This window comes from Sorex araneus, chromosome X (assembly GCF_027595985.1).
Source record: "Sorex araneus isolate mSorAra2 chromosome X, mSorAra2.pri, whole genome shotgun sequence".
Lineage (NCBI taxonomy): Eukaryota > Metazoa > Chordata > Mammalia > Eulipotyphla > Soricidae > Sorex > Sorex araneus.
This window is the reverse complement of record NC_073313.1, coordinates 144936639-144957603: the sequence shown is the minus strand read 5'-3', so window position 1 is coordinate 144957603 and position 20965 is coordinate 144936639. Positions and strand designations below refer to the sequence as shown.

Sequence of the window (20965 nt, the reverse complement as noted above, 5' to 3'; positions counted from 1 at the left end):
TAAAATACACACAAGCACACATAAATTTAAGATACATACATAGATTAAAGGGCATGTGGATATTACCACAGGAACACAGTACCACAATCATCCACATGGATCAAGAAAATGAGCAAACAACTCTAACCATATGAAGAGACAGATGCTTGGGCAGGCTTTGGCATAACACATGTAGATGAAGAAATGCCCAAGGATTCCAGTAGTTATTTGCCTAGAGAGCCCTCTGAGGCTCCAAGGGTTAAGACCCTTCTCATCCTCTTCAGTTCTCATCAAACTTAAGTAGCCTAATATTTTTTTCTAAACACTTTTCACCTTTCCAACTTTTCCCTTTTTCATCTGCATATCTGACATTTCTAAAACAAATTTTACTTTTTAAGTTATCTGGCTCAGCTGCCAGGATCTCATCTTGTATTTCCTTGTGAGAGAACACTGTAACTGTGAGCTCTTCCTACCTTGGGTAAACCTTTCCAAACACTTTGGACTCTCTTGGCCAGAGGTGCTACGAAAATGAGGAAGGATCCAGAGACAAGTACAGTGGGCAGAGCCCTTGCCTTGTATGAGGCTGACCAGTGTTCAATCCCAGGCATAACTTATGGTCCCCTTAGCCCCATCAGGAGTGATCCCTGAGCACCTCTGGATGTGTAGTAAAAATAAAAAGAACAAAAAAGGAAATGTAGGGGGCTGGAGCAATAGCACAGAGTATAGGCCGTTTGTCTTGCACGCAACTGACCCAGGTTCGATTCCCAGCATCCCATATGATCCCTGAGCACTGCCAGGAGTAATTCCTGAGTGCAGATCTAGGAGTAACCCCTATGCACCGCCGGGTGTGACCCAAAAATCTAAATAAATAAATAAATAAAATAAAATAAAAGCATAAAATAAAAGAAAATGTAGGAAGTGCTCAAGCAAGACTTCATTTACAAAAAAACAGCTTTGCTGGGTCAAAAATCCTCACCTAACCCCTCAATGCCAGCTTGCATGACTCAACCCCACCGCTCGTTGGCACCACCTGGGTGGTTCCCAGGGAATTTCCATAATTTTGCTGTTGGACTACCTAGCCAAGAAGGAATTCTTCTTCTTCATTTTTTATTTTTATTTTTTTAATTTCATTAAATCACCGTGAGATAGTTACAAGCTTTCATGTTTGGGAAATATTCTCACAATGATCAAACACCCATCCCTCCACCAGTGTACATTCCCCACCACCAATATCCTGGGTATAACCCCCCTTTCCCACCCTCCCCCTGCCTCTATGGCAGACAATATTCCCCATACTCTCTCTCTATTTTTTGGGCATTATGTCTTGCAACACAGACACTGAGAGGTCATCACGTTTGGTCCATTATCTACTTTCAGCATGCATCTCCCATCCCAACTGGTTCCTCTAGCCATCATTTTCTTAGTGATCCCTTCTCTATTCCATCTGCCTTCTCCCCTCTACTCATGAAGCAGTCTTCCAGCTATGGGGCAATCCCCTGGCCCTTGTATCTACTGTCCTTGGGTGTCAGCCTCATGTGATGTTATTTTATACCCCACAAATGAGTGTAGTCCTTCTATGTCTGTCCCTCACTTTCTGACTCATTTCACCTAGCATGATACTCTCCATGTCTATCCATTTATAAGCTAATTTCATGACTTCATCTCTCCTAACAGCTGCATAGTATTCCATTGTGTGGATGTCCCAAAGTTTCTTTAACCAGTCATCTGTTTTAGGGCACTCGGCTTGTTTCCATATTTGGGCTATTGTGAACAGTGCTGCAATGAATACATAGGTACAGATGTCATTTATACTGTGATATTTTTGCATCCTCAGGATATATTCCCAGAAGTGGTATTCCGGGGTCATATGGAAGCTCAATTTCTAGTCTTTGAAGGACTGTCCATACTGTTTTCCAGAAAGACTGGACCAGTCGGCATTCCCACCAATAGTGAAGGAGCGTCCCTTTTAAGAAGGAATTCTTCTGTTACTCCATTCCACCTCTGAAAATCCACTGAGACTGGCAGGGATGTGCCCTACCTTATGCTGGAAATTCCCAGAGCAGAGTCAAAAACCCAGTCATTGTGACATTTCCCTCACCATAACAACATGGCAGCAGCAGCACTTATTTGGGCTAAGCCACAAATTAGCCAGCCATGGGGGTGGGCTTATACAGACCTTGCAGTCTCTTTGGGGAGGAAGTGATGGCATGCGTGTTAGTGGGGACGACTACTGGGAAAGTTGCCGTATTAGAAAGGTGCTGGATTGGACTGAGTCCTGCGCTGGAGTCAGACAATTTAAACTTTGGCTCCTTACCAGTCCTGGGGTAGCAACTTTTACCTTTTCAATTAGGACACTGTCTATAAGCACTTTGTTTCTAGCTGTGGTTTGAGATCCATAAAGTGGGCAGTAGAATTGCATATGTTAAATGAGATTTTGTTATCTCCATGCCATATATGATTGTGAGAAGGAGAATAATAATTAAATATTTCATATCCTTGGAAAACTAGGATGGCCTCCTTGGGCCCTGGAAGGGTTGGCTCCCTATGGCAGGCCAGATATTTTTTGGATTTTCTGCTGCTGCTGGAGTCTGACCTTCAGCAGGGGCAGAACATTGGGTGTGGGGTTGGTGGGGAATGCAGGTCAAGAAATGTGTCCTACTGTCTTCCTGCATGGAAAGCGGCGGGCTGGCGGCACCATGTGGCAGGCGCCATCTTCTGATTCCAGACCCACAGGTATTCGGATTTTACTTTGGGGGCTCCCAGGAACTCATGGGAAGGGGGCGTAACCGGCACGCCCTCGGCCCAGATAAACCCGGAGCTGCTGAGCGCGAATCGGACCCTCTGCGCCTAAAGACTTTGAATTCAGAGACTTCTTACAGCAATGCACTGGGACTGTGAGCTGGGCTATGTAATTTCTGGCAGAATTCTCCCTGGACTTTATACAGAAACCCAAAACCGCGCGGACGCTGCCGCGTCCGCGCGACTTAACATTTATAATTGTCAGCAATGTGAATTGGTTCCATTTGAACAGGTCTGACTTGGGGGGAAACTCCAAATAATAACAGTAAGTTTTTGTTGAAAGTATTGAAGTTTTTTAATGTAGCAGCCACCTCTGGACTGTGAACTAAGCAAAAGCCCCACGCTGGCCGACGTGGCGTGGCGTACACCATACTATGAGGCGCAGGAAGGGGGATGAGGGGGAAAAAGAAAAAAAAAAAAAAAAAAAGGGGAAAAGGAAAAAGAGAAAAAAAAAAAAAAGAGAGAGAGAGAGAGAGTTATGTCAACTATAGTGAGTTTTGTGTTGAATTATGGAATGTAATCAAGGTAAAGAAAAAACGAAGTGAAATTCATTAGTTATACAGTAGGGGGTAGGGGGTGGGGGCGGGGGGTATACTGGGGTTTCTGGTGGTGGAATATGGGCACTGGTGAAGGGATGGGTGTTTGAATATTGTATAACTGACATATAAACCTGAGAACTTTGTAACTTTCCACATGGTGATTTAATAAAAATTTAAAAAAAAAAAAAAAAAAAAAAAAAAAAAAGAAATGTGTCCTAAAACAATTACCAAGTAGAACTTAGGAAAGGTTAATTATTAGCTGGTTGCTATATTCAGTAAATGTCTTAGTCTCTCTGTGTTTCTCTCAATGTTTCTGATTTACAGGACTGGAGATGCCTGCCTGCTGGAAATCCAGGCATTATGTATTCAGGATGCCTTGGTGTCAATACCGTGGTACTCCATTTCCCTGAGTTTCTCTCCCTTGATCTGTTTCAGAATTTGAGGCCCAAAAAGCATACAAGTGATTCTAAGTGACAGGATTCCCTCAGTATGCTCAGCTTTTTGAAGGTAAGACTCTCCCCACCTAAACACTTGTCTACCCCATCAGTTTTTCTTTTTTTTAAAGAACTTTTTTAATTTTTTTAGAACATTTTTTAATTAATTTTTTTATTTTATTAAATCACCGTGAGATAGTTACAAGCTTTCGTGTTTGGGTTACAATCTCACAATGATCAAACACCCATCCCTCCACCAGTGTACATTCCCCACCACCAATATCCTGGATATCCCCCCCCTTTCCCACCCTCCCCCTGCCTCCAACGCAGACAATATTCCTCATACTCTCTCTCTCTACTTTTGGGCATTTTGGCTTGCAACACAGACACTGAGAGCTCATCATGTTTGTTCTATTATCTACTTTTGGCATGCATCTCCCATCCCAACTGGTTCCTCCAGACATCATTTTCTTTTTTAAAAAAACTTTTTTATTGAATCACTGTGGGATAGACCCTTACAAAGTTGTTAATGATTGGATTTCAGTCATACAGCATTCCAACACCCATCCCTCCACCAGTGTACATTTCCCAGCACCAGTGTGGTTTGCAACACTGATACTTAAATGTTATCAAGAATATCCCTCTACCTACTTTTAACACTCAGTTTGTCCAGCATGATCATTCTCAGCTATTATTGTCATACCAGTTTCTTCTCTATCTAACCTACCCTCAGCAACACACATCTGTGGTTATATCTAATCATTGACCAGTTCTCCTAACCCCTAATCCCTCTTTTCCCTGGCCATGGATATTATTATTCTACTATAAATTTTTATATACCAGAAATGAATTCAGTCATTCTATACCTGTCTCTCTCCTTCTGATTCATCACCCCTCAGTTTTTCACCAGTAAAATGAGGCATAAATAATTGTTCCTTTAACCATACTCCAGCTATTATTCAGGATTTTCTAAAATATTTTCAGGGGCTTAATTTATATGTTATAAATTCTTTCTCTTCTATGATCATCTCTGTTGGATCAATCTGAGCAGCTTTCACAAGTTCTGATGCTAACCATATGTTAAAGTGCATATCTTAGCCAAGACCACTTCTTCAAGTCATGTCTGAGTGTAAACTGTAGTGGCCCTGTCCTAACCATCTCCTGTCCCAATATGGCCTAATTTCTCTGTTCTCTTTTATTTTTCTGTTTTTCTTTATTTACTGTTTAGACTTCACTTTTTCCTCCCACTAATTTCACCCCATTTCCCCAACAAAATAGTTTTTGTCTAGCTCATTAATGACTTTAATGTGATCAGTTTCAGTGGTTGCTTCACAGTACTTACTCAGTCTCTGAACAACATTTTGTAGAGTTGTCTCCTTTCAGCTTCTGGTACGTCATCCTTCTCCTCCCAGCCTCTACCCCTGATTGTCTGACTGGTTCTCAGTTCTTATCTGGATCTTGTTCCTCTAGCTCATATCTAATGTTGAGGAATTCTGGGATTAAATCCTGGCCCTTCTGCTCTCTTAACATTTTTTGGGGAGAAATTGGCTCAAGGGGATGGAACACATGCTTTGCATATAAGATGCCCAAGTTTAATCCACAGCACCACGTGGTGTCTCGAGGACTCCCTGGAATGAGCCCCTCTCCCAATCACTAAGCAAGCTGTGGCACATTAACAAAGGCACTGTAGAGTTGCCCACATCCCAACTCTGGGTGCATAATGTCTTCTTTATAGCACTTCACCCTGTGCTATATATACTTTTAAGGCATAATTTTCCATTACTTTGCCTTCTTTCTCTCTCTATGGAGAATCACAGATTCTCCTTGGAATTAGTATCCTCCCTCAATAATATGATTTTATTTTTTAAAAACCAAAAAATATTTATTTCCTAGTAGATCCTTAAGGAGTTTTAGGTGTCATCTATATTCTGATGATTCTTTAATATCTCCCTTTGAGGGACTGATTTTCAAGTTCCAGATTCATCTATTTCACCATCAGTTCCATCTCTCTACACATATACGCAGTTCAGATTTAATGGATATAACTTTCACCTACTGAGGGCATCACTATCCAAATCAGTCTCAGTTCATTTTTTCCTTTAACTCCCATGTCTCACACTTCAGAAAGTCCCTTCTCATTCAAGACTATGTGTAGATCTCTTCCCTACCACCTTTACTGCCACATCCTAGAGTGATTCAATGTCATTGCTCACCTGTCCTAGTACAACAGTCTGCTTCTTGTGCTCCTCCCTATTCAGAAGGCACAGCAACTAGAAGGCATCTGGTGAACCTAGAACTGACTAGGTCATTCCTCCCCTACAAAAATATGGTACCAAAGAAATAGTACAACCAGTAGGACACTTGCCTTGCTTATGTCCAAACCCGGTTCAATTACCAGCATCCCATATGGTTACCTGATCACCACCAGTAGTAATTTCTGAGTGTAGAGCCAGGAGTAACCCCTGAGTATCATTGGATGTGCCCTTCCACAAATAAGACAAACAAACAAATAAACTAAAAACCCTTATCTGGCTTCCAGGACACTAAGAATGAAATAAGCTGAGCAGTTTATTCTGTCCATCAAGATCACAGTGCCCAACTTCTATAACTTTTCTCCCATCTCTTTACCCCATTATAGGCTGGATCCAACTTCTAGGCTTTCTTTCCTTAATGTCTGTCCTGCTGTCTTTTAAGGATGGCCCATCTCACTATCCATAACTTAGTTCAGAGGTCTGTGTCCCAGAAGGTCTGCCTCTGTACAAGTAGCCCCCACGCCAACCTCTTTTTACCCCATAATTCTGGTTAATATTTTCAATAGAATCTATAACTGCAGTATGCTGTTCCTCTCACATGTTGTTTATTGTCTTCTGCCCCTATTAGAGTATAAATTACAAGAAGACAGGTATCATTTCTGTCTTGTTCACAGTTGTATACTGAGTTCAGAAAAGTAGGTGCTCAATATTAATCAAATCAGTAACTTGGCTTGTTTTACCAGCAGGGGCATGCCCCACATACCTTTTTGTACTGCTCCTTCCTCTTCCACTTCCTGCTCTGAGCCCCCAAGGAATGGACTTCCCTGCTCTGTACAGTAGAGGAACATGAGGTGTTCTATGTTTATACTCTGTCCATTCTCTCTCTCTGCTCCCTAAGACAGGGGAGGAGGCTCCCTCTATGAGTGTACCAGGGATTTTGTGAGGCCTGTGTCAGCCTACATTGGTGATTGGCAGCCACTCACTTTTTTACCATCACTACCATGGACCTGCCTCACTGACTGATGGGTCTTCTTAATCATCTCAGTCTTTCTGATCTGTCCTTTACCTTTTCCCAGAAGACCAACCCCAATCTCCCTGGCACCATCCTTTGTTCAGGCTTTCTCCTTCTGCAGATCTTTTTGAAAAAAAATATTGAATCACTGAGATAGTTACAAGCTTTCATGTTTGGGTTACAATCACACAATGACCAAACACCCACCCCTCCACCAGTGCACATTCCCCACCACCAGTATCCCCAGTATGCCCCCCCTTTCCCACCCTCCTCCTGCCTCCATGGCATACCATATTCCCCATACTCTCTCTCTACTTTTGGGAATTATGGCTTGCAACACAGACACTAAGTGGTCATCATGTTTGGTCCATTATCTACTTCTGCCAGCTCTTATCTTCCTTCTTCTCTTCCATCTCAGGAGCCACTATTGTTGAGTTTATCACTTACCAGTCTTGACTATTCATCTTGGGATTTTCTCTGGAATAAAGAAAGTTAATTTCCCCCTGGATATTTGCTCTGTGAAGAAATAACACTGTTTTCTAGACGAGGACTCTTTCTGGGTCCCTGTGTAGGTAAGGAGACAGAGCGTGAGGCTTGGAAGACCAAGGGCCAGATTGGAGCTTCCTCATGTTAAAAATAATTTCTTGATCTCTTCAACAGAGGATGAGCCCAACCTATTAACAAAACTTTTCTGCTATGGTCACACTGCTCATCTAATTTTTGTGTTTGCAACAGTGTTACCCACTCAGATACTCTGGAAAGCCAGGGTCTGTTGTTAATGCTTTTGTTTCTTCAGCTAGATACCCTAAACTTTCCTCCTTTGATTTGTTCCTTCTCTACTTGTACAAATTCAGTGCTTATTTGAGGCCAAACCATTACTTTTCTTAGAGCCATTACAGTAGCTTCCTAACTGTATTTCCTTCCTTCATTCTCTGAATTCCCCTCTTCATCTGCTCCAAACTTTCCATATCCACTAGAGTCAGCCTCCCAGTGGGTGCACCTCTGCTTAAGTTGTGTCACTACCTTCAGGGGAAAATCCAAAATTTTCTTGACATGACACTTGAATCCTCTTACAATTTGGTTTTGAACTACCTTTATCAGTCTCAATTCCCTTCTCATACCTTAACTGGTCTATTTATAGACCCTCGACCTTGTAACAGACTTCTATCATTTCCCTTTTCTCTCCATCCAAATCCCACTTATATCCTCCAGGAAGACTTCTCTAACTGTACTCCATTTTGTTCATGGAAGTTACTTGCCCTGTGTGCCTGGTCTGTCTACTCTGTTCTTTAACTTGTCACAACTCTATAGTGATTTGTGTACACACATATAAATTTCTGGAGCAAAAACCATAATCTTATCAGCATGCAAATGGCCTGGAAACCTTCAGAAAATTTGAACCTGGAGAAATTTTTGTAAATCTGTATATGTAAAGTAGGGGTTAGTATCTTGGAGATGTCATGGTAGATTATACAAGACTCTAGGGATTGAACCCTTGGTGAACACTGATATATTTCCTTGTAGAACACTGATGATCTCAAACAATTGTGCTTCAATGAAGCTGGAAGTTCATTTTCAATGCGAGCAGGTAAGCCATAGCAAAGATGTGGTCCATGGTCTGTGAACCACACTGGACCCGGAACATATACAAACCATTTGTGAAAATTACTCTAATATCTGGAAGATGGGGATTCCTTGAGCAGTGCCTTGCCCCAGCTTGGAAGTGTGATATATGAGACTCTGTAAGGCTTAAATGTGAGAACAAATACATTGGCAATGGTCTCACCAGTTCCTCTCAGATCATATCCCTTCTGTTTGTTGTTTTTTGGGGGGTACATCACGTGGTTCTATGGCCCTACTCCTGGCTCTATGCTCCAGGATCACTCCTGGAAGTTCCTAGAGGACCACATGGACTATTGGGGATTGGACCTGTGTTGCCCATGTACCAGGCGAACACCTTACCTATTGCACTACTCTCTTGTCTTCATCTTCTTTCTAGATCTACTAATAACTTGACATAGTGATAGACCTTCATCAAGGAAAGCTATCTGCTTTCACTACTTTTTCTGTGGCAGCAAAAGTTTTAATCTTGGGTGGAGAGACTTAAAAATATAGTGGAAGGATTATAACATGTATGGAATGAGACTCAGCATCCAAACTTTATTCCTACAAGATCCTATCCTGTAACCTTCATTTTCTACAATGAATTGGGTGTGCCACCACTAATCTCCAAAACCTTATGCACTACTACTCTGGGATTGCAGAAACCAAGAGAAATAGAGGTCTTAACATAACTCTAGACATATGAGCCAATGACTCCATTCTTCCCTGGAATCAGGCTTTGTACATTTTGGTTCTTTTTTTTTTTGCTTTTTGGGTCACACCCGGTGATGCTCAGGGGTTACTCCTGGCTCTGCACTCAGGAATCACTCCTTGTGGTGCTGGCGGACCATATGGGATGCTGGAGATTGAACCCAGGTCAGCCATGTGTAAGGAAAATGCCCTACCTGCTGTGCTATCGCTCCAGCCCCAGCTTTGTACATTTCTCTTAGACTTTCTCCACTAGAGGCCTGAAGTCTTAGTAGTTAGCCAAGTGCTCTGGACTGTAAATGAGACCTCTTGGATGTGGTTTCAGCACTTCCACTGACAACTGAGTGACTTTAGGCTAGTTTCTTCTTTCCTATAGGCCTGAGTTTTTCCAACTTGGTAAGAGATAAAACCAAAAACATCAAATCTGTTCTAGCTCTGGCATTATATGATTCTAATCTAAAATTGTATCTCAGAAGCCCGGGAGAGACTTGCTACTGAGGAAAGAAAGTTAAGAGCTCTCAGTTCAGGCTCTGGCACTGACTTACCATGACATGCTTTTTTAGTTTTATTTTTTGTCGCACCAGCTGATGCTCAGGGGTTAATCCTGGCTCTGTACTCAGCAATTACCCCTGCTAATGCTCAAGAGACCATATGGGATGCTAGCAATCTAACCCAGGTTGGGCACATGCAAGGCAAGTGCTAACAACTGTATTATCTCCCCAGCCCCAACTTAGTGCAGCCTTGGTCAACAATTTTCCCTTTTGTGCATCTCAACAGGCAGGGAAAGATTAATCAGAAGAACTACCATTCATCTGTGCTCCATGTATGACTCCTGGCTTTCTCTGGTACTTCTAGAGACAGATCCTTGATCTAGGATATATTCTCAATTTGAAAGTGGGTCCCTTTACCTCAAACTCCTGCAAGGGTTTGCAGTCAAAGCTCTACATAAGTAAGGGCTTCTGGTTTGGACTTCTTTAACCTGATCCTATGACCTTCTCCCTAGAATGAAGACCCAGAAGAGGAAGAGCATTGTATCATCAGCAACCAGTGGGTCTCTCAGAGATGAAGTAAGCACTAGTGGGCTTCTCTGACATGCTGGCCCCACCGAGTCCTGTTCTGCCAGTGACCTCCAGCTGTGAGAGTGTCTTCACTGAGCTTAGTGTCACCTCCTTGCCAGCCATCACTGTGAGCCTATCTGCATCCCAACCCACAGACCTACCCTTGATAGATCATGTCTCCACTTCTAGTGACCAAACCCACGGCCAAGACGGTTTTCAGAAAAAAGCCAAGAAACACCGTTCCCGTAGTTTCCTCAAGCACCTTGAATCTCTAAGGCGAAAGGAAAAGGGTGGCATTCGGCAAGCAGAATCCAAGTGTAGCCCAGCTATCTTGGAAAAGGCAACCAAATCCTCCTCTTTCCATAATTGCCATGGCTTCCTCTCAGCTGGATTTCATAAGGCCAAGAACCGGGCAGCCACTTTAACTGGTGGCAATGGCCATGAGACTAAGAGAGTCTGGGGCACCTGGTCTGTGGCTACATTCCAGCATCCTCAACAGGCAAACCAAAGTGGCTGCCTAGTGCAGGTACCCAGGGACCACAAACCAGGAACATTCCCTCGCTCCCTCTCCATTGAGAGTATATGTCTTGATGAGAGACACTACCTTAGACATTGGCAGCCAGGTAGGCACTGTGACTATGAAGGACGTCGAGGCTCCTGTGACTCCACAGGTAGCCATGCCAGCATCTACGACAACTTACCTGAGCTGTGTACTGCCAAACCTGCACTGTTGGGGACCGAAGGGGAACATGAAGAGGCTGTGGGCAGCTACACTCACTTAGATGACATTCTTCAGCATGTATGGGCGCTTCAGCAATGCATACAGATTTGGTCACAGGCCATGTGCCCAGATCTGAGGTCTGGAGATACGGAAGAAAAACATGAGGAAGAAGAAGCCACTTCATCAACAGAAATCACCACAGTTGAGGTCAAAGGCCTAGATCAGACTGTGGTCCAGGTGGAGGCTCTGGATCACAGAGAATCCTTTGTTCTGGATCAGGACATTGTGAAAGCAGTAATCCTGGATCAAGCCCCAGTTGAGGCTGAATTTCAAACACAGACAGAGCCTGAATATGGTGACCAGGTGCAGGATAAGGGGCAGGAGGTGATTTCATGTGGGGAACCAACTTCTGCCTCCAGCCTATCTATGGAAGAGGGACATTCCATTTCTGATACTGTGGCTTCCTCGAGTGAACTGGACAGCAGTAGAAACTCCATGAATGAGACTGAAGCTGCAGGGTCCCTGGCTGGTATTCAGGCATCAGTACCTCATGAACGGCGAGATTCAGGTGTTGGGGCTTCACTTACCAGACCCTGCAGGTACGGCTGTGAGCAGAGTAGGGAACTCTGTCATCACTTTTTTTTTTTCTGCCCCACTCTCTCCTTTCTTCCCATCTTCCTGGGTCAAATCAATTTCTAGTCATGAGGATTGGGGGCAGCTTCTTTAATGATGGCCGCCAGGCATCCAGTTCCAGGATCACTGTATCACTGTATCACCTTCATCCCATTGTTCATCGATTTGCTCGAACACCAGTAATGTCTCCATTTATCCCTGTCACGTGCTAGTGTAGCCGATGGCGTATTGGGGGGTTCTTTCAGGATCAGTGGAATGAGGACCATTGTTACTGTTTTTGGCATATTGAGTATGCCATGGGTAGCTTGCCAGGCTCTGCCATGAGGGTGGGGTACTCTTGGTAATTTGCTGGGCTCTCCGAGAGGGACAGAGGCTTTTGGGGCGGCCTCTAATCGCCTTAACAGGTGTTCCCAGTCTACCAAATGTAAGCTTTTGGTTTACTGGCATGGTGTAAGGATCTGCACACTGACGAACACACACCTGCCTGCATCTCTGGGCAGCACCTGGGACATATGCGGCCTCAGGTTGATCTCCTTGAGGTTGCTGGAGTGCACCCGGAGGTTGTTGAGCAGCTGGCAGAGCAGGACCCTATTGCGGAGGGTTTATGCCACGTCGAACACCTGTGCTGAGTCCCAGGTCACCCAGTGGTTGGTTGACAGTACCCCACAGTGGATGAGCCACTGCGCAAACTGCAGCCACAGCTTTATGTCCAACAGCACTGTGACTTGGCCTGGCTCGGGCAGGTGGTGATGCTGAGGCTGCCACTGCAGTTTCTCTGTGCCATTCTGTCCGAATCTTGCAAAACAACTGGCAATGTCCATCAGGAATCACGCATAGAGTTCCAGCAGGGATCACACGTAGAGTTCCTTGCCTGGTGTGCTGAGCCACATGTTGTCTAATGTGAGATGGTGAACCGTGTTCGGGAGAGCGCGAGGGGTTCAAGTGGTGTCGGCGCCATCTTGCCTCCAATCAAATATGGTGTGGTAATTATGGAAAATGAGTAGGGAGTGTTGTATGATGTGTCAGTTTAGGAATATGTTCACTCATACGTGAAGCTCGGCCCGTCTATGTGGAAAGCTGCCTGGAGCATAGCAGCTATTGAGTTGTGGAGGTAGGCTGCCAGGGCTGGGTCCCTTGGGGTGGGAGGGCTCTCACCCATCCCCCTCTGGGGTGCCCTGAGTGAAAACAGCCTGGTGCGGTGTCTGGTGGCATGGTTATGGGAGCTTCATTTTATGCTCCCTTCTGGGAGAAGCAGTTGTGAGTTCTGGACGGTGGATGATTAAGGATATTGTCTGCCACCGGCAGGAGGTGGCTTATGGGCATGACCCCTGGGCCTCCGGAGACTTGGGAAAGCAGGCAGAGGATCTCTGCTCCCAGATCCTGTAGAGCACAGAGTCCAAGGTCATAAAGTTCCGCATTACCTGGATTCTGTGGGACTTCACTCATGCGTGAGGCTCGGCCCGAGCATGTGGAAAGCGGCTTGGAGCGTGGCAGCGGTTGGGTTGTGGAGGTCAGCTGTTGGGACTGAGTCCCTTGTGGGGGAGAGGGCTCTCACCCGCCCCCCTCTGGGGCGCTCTGAGTGAAAACAGCCTGGCGCGGAGTCTGGCTGATGAGGAGATTATCTCCAGTTCCAGGATTGATATGGAAAGTATAAAGGATTCCAGAGTCCAAAATTTTAGGTTTGGATCTGCCTCTACTGTGGCCTTTAATAAATTGTAACTCTTCTTTGGGCCTGTGTATCCCACGTGTAAATTAAGATTGTTAGAGTACATGGTCTCTACTCCTGACTTTTCCATTCAGTCCAGCCTTTCTATAGCAGTTTTAGAACGGATAATGTCTGTTCCTGCTTACTGACAGCTTTTCCTCTCAGGGCCCAGTAGCAATACTGAGAGTATGTCTCCTTCCCTGCATATTTTTCCTCCTTTAGGAGGCAAAAAAGAAACCAAAACACAACATTTTCCCCTATCCCCTTCCTTCCTTCCTTCCTTCCTTCCTTCCTTCCTTCCTTCCTTCCTTCCTTCCTTCCTTCCTTCCTTCCTTCCTTCCTTCCTCTCTCCATCCCTTCCTTCTTTCTATCCTCTATCCTTGTTATCTTCCTTCCTTCCTTCCTTCCTTCCTTCCTTCCTTCCTTCCTTCCTTCCTTCCTTCCTTCCTTCCTTCCTTCCTTCCTTCTTTCTTTTTTTCTTTCCTTCCTTCCTCTTTCCTTCCTCCTTTCTTTCTTTCCTCGCATTTTGGATAATATCCAGTAGTATTCAGTGCTTACTCCTTGCTCTGTGGTCAGAGGTCACTCCTGGTGATGTGTGGGGAGTCATGTGGTGCTGTTATTTAAACCAGGGCCTGCCATGTGCAAAGCAAATACCTTCATCCATGTACTATTTCTAGTACTCCACACAACCTTTAGTAAACTTTACCCAAACTTGATTGCTTGACCATCTTCACGTTCCTTGCTCTTCTCTAGGAAGCTCCGTTGGCACAGTTTCCAAAACTCTCATCGTCCCAGCCTCAACTCAGAGTCTCTAGAGATTAACCGGCAGTTTGCAGGCCAGATCCACCTCCTTCACAAGGGCTCTCTGCTACGGCTCACTGCTTTCATGGAGAAATACACAGTCCCTCACAAACAGGGCTGGGTCTGGTGAGTGCTCCTAAACAAATATCTTTCGGGAGCTGTTCACTCAGTTTCTTTCTTTTCTCTTTTTTATGTTAACTCAGTTTCTGGCTCACTACCTGTCCCCATTCAGGGTCCTGGGAGGCTCATCTCTAGAAGGTAGGTACAAGCAACAGAACCTGTAGACCAGCTGACTGGCATTTCATGACTGTAGACTGGACTGGCTGTGGCCCAACAGGTTGGCATGGTTTTGAGTATCTGTGGGTTGGGGTGCACATGAGATCCAGATTAGCATGTGTACCCCGTATCTAAAGAGACACAAGAGGAGAACATAGGTCCTCTAGCTGTATCTCCTTTATCCCAAATGCAAAATGGAGTCACTCTCCTGATAAACAACTATCTGTGACTGACTTCTCATTGTCAAATGTTCAGATTCCTTCTGATCATGACCTTTTTTGTTCTGTCCCTGGTCTATTTGTAAGGCCCTTTAGCTTGCCAGACCTATTCAATATTACTTTATAGGCTTTTGCTAGCTTATAGGCTTATAAGCTCTTTGTTGAATACACCATGATCTTTTATCCTTCTCTTTGCTTTGCCCTTGGCATTCTTTCTGCTTGAAATGCCTTTCACATTTTCTCCTCATAGTTTTTCTGGTCCTACAACTATGTACTCCCCAAGAGCCTGCTGAGTTTCTACCTCCTCTCTGAAGCTTCCTCTCCCTCATGTTTCTTATCCTAAGTTCTTGGCCCACTTCTACTGTTGTCCCCATATATTGTCACCATTATCTCCTTGACTAGATGGAGAATTCCCTGTACTCCTCTGTGTTCCTACAAATAAGACCAGAACAGGTGCTCAATGAATGTTGACTTAGAGGGTATTATATATTTCTACTTTTATTCATTATTGTGTGAGCCACCCCACAACTGAGAACAGTATCCAACAGTCCCCAAGCCTAGCCCGTCTCTATCTATTTTTTTATTATCCCATACAGGTCAGTGCCCAAGTTCATGAAGAGGCACAAAATTCCAGACTACAGGGGCCGATATGTGTTTGGGGTTCCACCACTGATCCATGTGCAGCGCACAGGCCAACCTTTGCCTCAGAGCATTCAACAAGCCATGCATTACTTGCGTAGTCAGTGCCTTGACCAGGTGAGGCCTCCTATGGACAAAGGAAATGATACTGGGGGACTGAAATCAGGACTCTGTTCCTTCTCCTGGGTTTGGATGCCCCACCAGAAATCTCTCTGTCCTGAGGATAGTCCAGCAAGCATAGACTTGATATTTCCTTCTGCCCAGCTTCATGCCAAATCAATCAAAGCTCTGTAGTACTCATCTAACTTTCATCTAAGCTCACCTTTTCCTATGCATCTCCACAAAAGTCAAATTTTGCCATGGCCCCAAAGCTATAACACCCTTTCTTTTTCTTTTTTCCATTTCTGTCCTCCCATACCCAGTGGGAGCAGAAATCCTGACCATCTTGGGTGTATCAGAGAACAGTCTGCACTCTGTACTCTGACCTCAACAGTCTCACTCCCACCCCCATATGTCTCTCTTCTTTGCATGTGCCAGGTGGGCATCTTCCGAAAGTCTGGGGTGAAGTCCAGGATCCAGAACCTACGCCAAATGAATGAGACCTCCCCTGACCATGTCTGCTATGAGGGTCAGTCAGCCTATGATGTGGCTGACCTACTAAAGCAGTATTTCCGGGACCTGCCTGAGCCTATTTTCACCAGCAAGCTCACCACCACTTTCCTGAATATCTACCAGTGTGAGTTGCTGCACCTGTCCCCAATAACCTGCTCCCATTCTCAACTTCCCTGAATTCTGAGGCTTGTATATGAACATGGTACAGGCATTGGAACGATACCTGTGAGCTTATTGGGGCACTTACCTTGTGGAGGTGGAAAGGCCATTGGAGAGAGATAATTTGCTAATTTCCCCAAACCTATTATGTGGAAAGATAGACTTGAAGCCCTGAGGAAAGGCAGCGACTTCCTTAGGGTTATAGTGTACATTAGCAGGGCTAGATCTAGTATGCTCACACATTTCTGGTAGCAGAATAACATTATAAGATCTAGGGGAATAAGGAAGTACTTTTTCTATTTCTTCCTAACAGTCCTTCCCAAGGATCAGTGGTTGGCAGCAGTGCAAGCTGCCACCTTGCTGCTCCCTGATGAGAACCGAGAGGTGCTACAGACCCTGCTCTACTTCCTAAGTGACATTGCCTCTGCAGAGACAAACCAGATGACAGCTGGGAACCTAGCAGTGTGCCTGGCGCCATCCATCTTCCACCTCAACTTTTCAAAAAAGGATAACTCCTCAGCCAGGTGAAGCACAGCAGGACCTGGGAGGTCCAGGCAGGGAGGGAAGGTTTGGTCCCCAGCATACTATAGGCCTTTCATGGCTGGCACTGCAGTTATCATACATGACCACAAGGGGTCAGCTAGAATTCTCAGAGGCAACTGGAAGCTGTGCTTTCCAAGGGGTACTATATCCTTTTGTGATCATTTCTGCTAAGCTGATTTCTGAGGAGCTGCAAGCTTGTCTATCAATCATCTGGCACACCCGTGCCATCCTCTCCTCCGGGCTCTTCCCTCTAGAATAAAGAACAAACGAAGCCTGGTTGGTCGTCCAGATCCCAGTGATATGAGTGAGAACATGGCTGCCACTCAGGGTTTATCACACATGATCAGTGACTGCAAGAAACTTTTCCAGGTGAGTGACTCCAGGACACAGAGCCTCCTTTCAAGATGCCAAGGATCCATGAGACGTGAATTTTGCATTCCAACTCTGGATATGTTGTAGCTTGGCACATACCCCTTAGACTCCTACTTCAAACTGTTTCCTCAAGTGGTTTCTTATGAACCTCTCTGCAGTAGCAATGTCTCTCAACATGAGCCTGAAAGACTCTGTGGGTTCTAGAACTGAGGATCTGTGACTGCCCAGAGTGGCCTCAGCCCTCTGTATTCTCTCCCAGGTTCCCCAGGATATGGTGCTGCAACTTTGTGGCTCCTACAGTGCAGCTGAGCTTAGGCCTCCAGGGCCAGCCCTGGCTGAGTTGCGGCAGGCACGTGCTGCTGGAATAAGTCTGAGTCTCTACATGGAGGAGAGTATCCAGGAACTGCTACATGATGCTGCTGAGTGCTTCAAGGGCTGGATAAGCATTCCAGGGCCCCAGAACACAGATCTGGCCTGTAGGATGGTGAGTGCTACTCTGTCCACAGTTGCCAGTGGGTTGGGAGAGGGTGTGGCAAAGGAAAGGAAATACAGGATATGAATGGAAAGAACTACCTATAAACCTGTTTGTGAATTGGCTTAACAGCTGGAGAACATCTGAAATCAGAGTATATGCCTTAAGGAATGAGAACATCATGAGATCAAGGGATCTCTCTTTGGATCTCCTACTGAAATTATCTTCTTAAAGCTGTGCTCTAGATGATCACTACTTTTAGAAGCTTGCCTTCCACATTTCCTTATGACAGTCATGGAGATTTTTATATTTATATCTTGGTGTTTCTGCTAATGCTACCTGGACTAACCTGTCCCCAGCTACTTGATGTTCCAACTCAACATTCCTCCCCATTCCTTCAGTCAGTCTCCTGCCATGGTCAAGACTGGAGATGACTGTTCTCTGTGCTTCTTCTGGTACAAGCTATGTTCTATTTTGAATTCTGAGTAAGCCTGCAGGCTTAATGTTTTCCATGTGTAATTTAGTCATAGTAAGTCTCCTTAGAGGATAGTGGGGGGAGGTTCCAACAGTGTCTGATACATACAAAAGGCTCAGCAAATGGCTTCTTATGTTGCTGTGCATATTTTTACCTTCCACACTATGTGGTGAGTTCCCTCAGTGCTATTGTGTCTTCTCTTCCTGCTCACTTCCAGAAATGTCAAGCACTGTGCTATTTTGTGGTAGGGACTAGAAGGTCTCAGAAAAAATTTGGTTTGTTACATCTGTGTGTTCTTAAACAGGAGGAGAAACAAAAAATTGGAATGGAGAGAAGGAACTAGGAACACAGGGATTGCTTGTTTGACTGCAGTGAGGGTAGGTCGGAACTGGGACATGGAGTAGGAGTTCCCTGGCACTGACAGCCACACCTTGTCCTCATTTCCATGGTTCGCAGGCACCAGATGGGCACCCCCTGCGTGTGTGGAAGGCATCCACAGAGGTGGCAGCTCCCCCAGCTGAGGTGCTACACCGTGTCCTACGGGAGCGGGCCCTCTGGGATGAGGACCTGCTGCGGGCTCAGGTGCTGGAAGCCTTGATGCCAGGTGTGGAATTGTACCACTATGTCACTGATAGCATGGCACCCCATCCCTGTCGTGACTTTGTGGTGCTCCGGTGAGAAACTCTAATATGCTCGGGAAACTACAGAGGTAGGGTGGCGTAAGCAACAGGAATCTCAATGTGTGCCCCCTCCTCACAGAATGTGGCGCTCTGATCTGCCTCGTGGGGGTTGCCTGCTGGTTTCCCAGTCCCTGGATCCTGATCAACCTGTGCCAGAGTCAGGGGTACGGGCCCTGATGCTGATTTCCCAGTACCTCATGGAGCCTTGTGGCCTGGGCCACTCCAGACTCACTCATATCTGTCGTGCTGACCTCAGGTACCAGGTACCCTTAGTTTTTCCCTCTTCCCCACCTCTGCCCTCAATCCCTGAAGGCTGAGGAAATCCCTTATTTCTCCCCTACATCCTGGCAAAGGCTCAGCAAGTAATGCATTGTTCATGTCTGCCTGCTTCTGTTTCTCCAGAGGCCGTTCTCCTGACTGGTACAACAAAGTCTTTGGGCACCTGTGTGCCATGGAAGTGGCAAAGATCCGGGACTCCTTCCTCACCCTTCAGGCTGCTGACCCTGAGAAAAATCCGTGAGCCTTAGCCTGGCACCAGGCATTTTTTGGCTCCTACTTTTACCATATAAGAGAGGCCTAGGAACAGAGTCAGGTCTACACAACCCCCGCTGCCTGTCCACCTTAGTTCCTATGGATCCTTTGCCATAAAATGGAGAAGAGAATTTCAATATATCCTCGCCACTCCAGCTGTATCTCCCCCCGCCACGCGTTGTTCATCCTCCTGAGAGGGGGGGATGGATTTCTCCGCTGCTGCTAAACACTGAGGGTTTTCCCACATGCATAGAAAAGAGAGGGAGAGAACACTTGTACTTCTAGCTTTTTGTCATACCAGGAAGCCACAACATCATGTTTTAGTGTTGTGGTTCCTTTGACAGGAGATTCTGGTCACTCCTTTGAGCCCAACTTTGGGTCTGAACTGCCTTTTCCAGAAGAGTTGGCCTGGAGAAGATGGGGATGGGGTGCAGACCACACATTAAGTCACCCACAAACTGTTCCATTTTTATAAATATTCTAGGCTTACTTACTGAGTGGGTACTAATGTGCTCCTTGGAGCTGACATGACAATTTGAGATTGTGATCTCAGAGTGGGGACCCTTCCTTTCTCACATCTGAAGACACTGACAAACTAGTCCCTTGCCTGACTGGGGCTCTATATTTTTTCTGACACCCCCTGAGGTCCCATAAAGCCTTAGACCATGCATTGCCATCTTTGGAGAGTAAACAGAAAGGCTCTCATAGTGCAGAAACAAACGCAGTTATGATGACAAGAAGACACATTTTTGTGTCTTCATCTTCTTTCTTGCTTATCCTGTTCTTGATAGCAGGTTGATATTAAGTTTTCTTCTTTTCTTCAAGCAAATACCCGACCCCTGGCACATAAAGCTGACCAGCTAGATAGAAAAATCTAGTAACATTTCAGTCAGAAGATCAAATCTGATCTATCCCACTCAGTTGTCATCTTCATTCATATGGAAATTCAAGGTGTTTTAGCAACCTTTAGGCTGAAAACTAGAGTGGGGTGCGTTCTAGAAGACTTTGTGATTTTTTTGACCTGTTATATTTGTACATGTTATGTGCTATATAGTACAGTAAGTAGGGCATTTGTCTTGTAAGCGGCTGACCCAGGTTCAATTTTTCCGTCCTTCTCGGAGAGCCCGGCAAGCTACCGAGTATCCCGCCTGCATGGCAGAGCCTGGCAAGCTAAAGGTATGCCAATAACAGTAACAACAATTTTCACAATGGAGACGTTACTGGTTTCACGCTTGAGCAAATCGATGAACAATGGGACGACAGTATACAGACAGCATATTTGTACATATATTGTACAGCCAGTATGCATGTAGAGATAAAAATATATATTCATATGTGCACTCATACATTATCTCATAAATGTATATAATCTGTGGGTGGGTGGGACAAGGAAGTAAAAAGTTGGAGGGGCAGGGTACTTATGATGAGAGGGGGAGGTGGAGAGCAGGTTACATGAGACCCTAAGCAGAACAATAAAATATTGTGTGTCCTCTGGCTGTTTTGTTTTCTTTGTTTGCTCTAAAGTTTGAACTGAGGATCTCTTATAACCAGGTATTAGTATCACAAGACAGAAGGCTATCAGAGTTACTTGCAGAGGACTCAGGAGGAGGTCACAGAAATAATGAGGAAGTCGTTTAATTCTTCTTTTGGGGAGTGATTTAAGAGTGAGTGAGGCAAGAGTCTGAGAAGGATGTGAGATTCTCTTTGGTGAGAAGCCACAAACTTTCCCATTGCTTACCTAGCCA

General features: G+C 45.2%; 1 protein-coding gene across 4 annotated transcripts in view; it reads left to right on the top strand.

Annotated features, from left to right (window-relative positions):
* STARD8 (StAR related lipid transfer domain containing 8) overlaps positions 1 to 20605 on the top strand; it is a 30165-nt gene extending 9560 nt beyond the window's left edge. The window contains exons 3-14 of one of the 4 annotated variants that reach the window (XR_008627442.1): positions 3753 to 3824; positions 8540 to 8603; positions 10329 to 11703; positions 14196 to 14369; positions 15334 to 15493; positions 15914 to 16112; positions 16461 to 16671; positions 16945 to 17059; positions 17322 to 17546; positions 18466 to 18613; positions 18769 to 18945; positions 19092 to 19228. Coding sequence is in view for 2 of the 4 variants with exons in the window: in XM_055123351.1 (XP_054979326.1) it covers positions 10418 to 11703; positions 14196 to 14369; positions 15334 to 15493; positions 15914 to 16112; positions 16461 to 16671; positions 16945 to 17059; positions 17322 to 17546; positions 18466 to 18683; positions 18769 to 18945; positions 19092 to 19209 (2883 nt within the window). In the remaining 2 variants the exon portion in view is untranslated. Of the gene's footprint in view, positions 1 to 3752; positions 3825 to 8539; positions 8604 to 10328; positions 11704 to 14195; positions 14370 to 15333; positions 15494 to 15913; positions 16113 to 16460; positions 16672 to 16944; positions 17060 to 17321; positions 17547 to 18465; positions 18684 to 18768; positions 18953 to 19091 lie in introns of all 4 variants that reach the window. The other 3 variants (XR_008627443.1, XM_055123351.1, XM_055123352.1) reach the window with 3 other exon arrangements.
* The last annotated feature ends 360 nt before the right edge of the window (positions 20606 to 20965 follow it).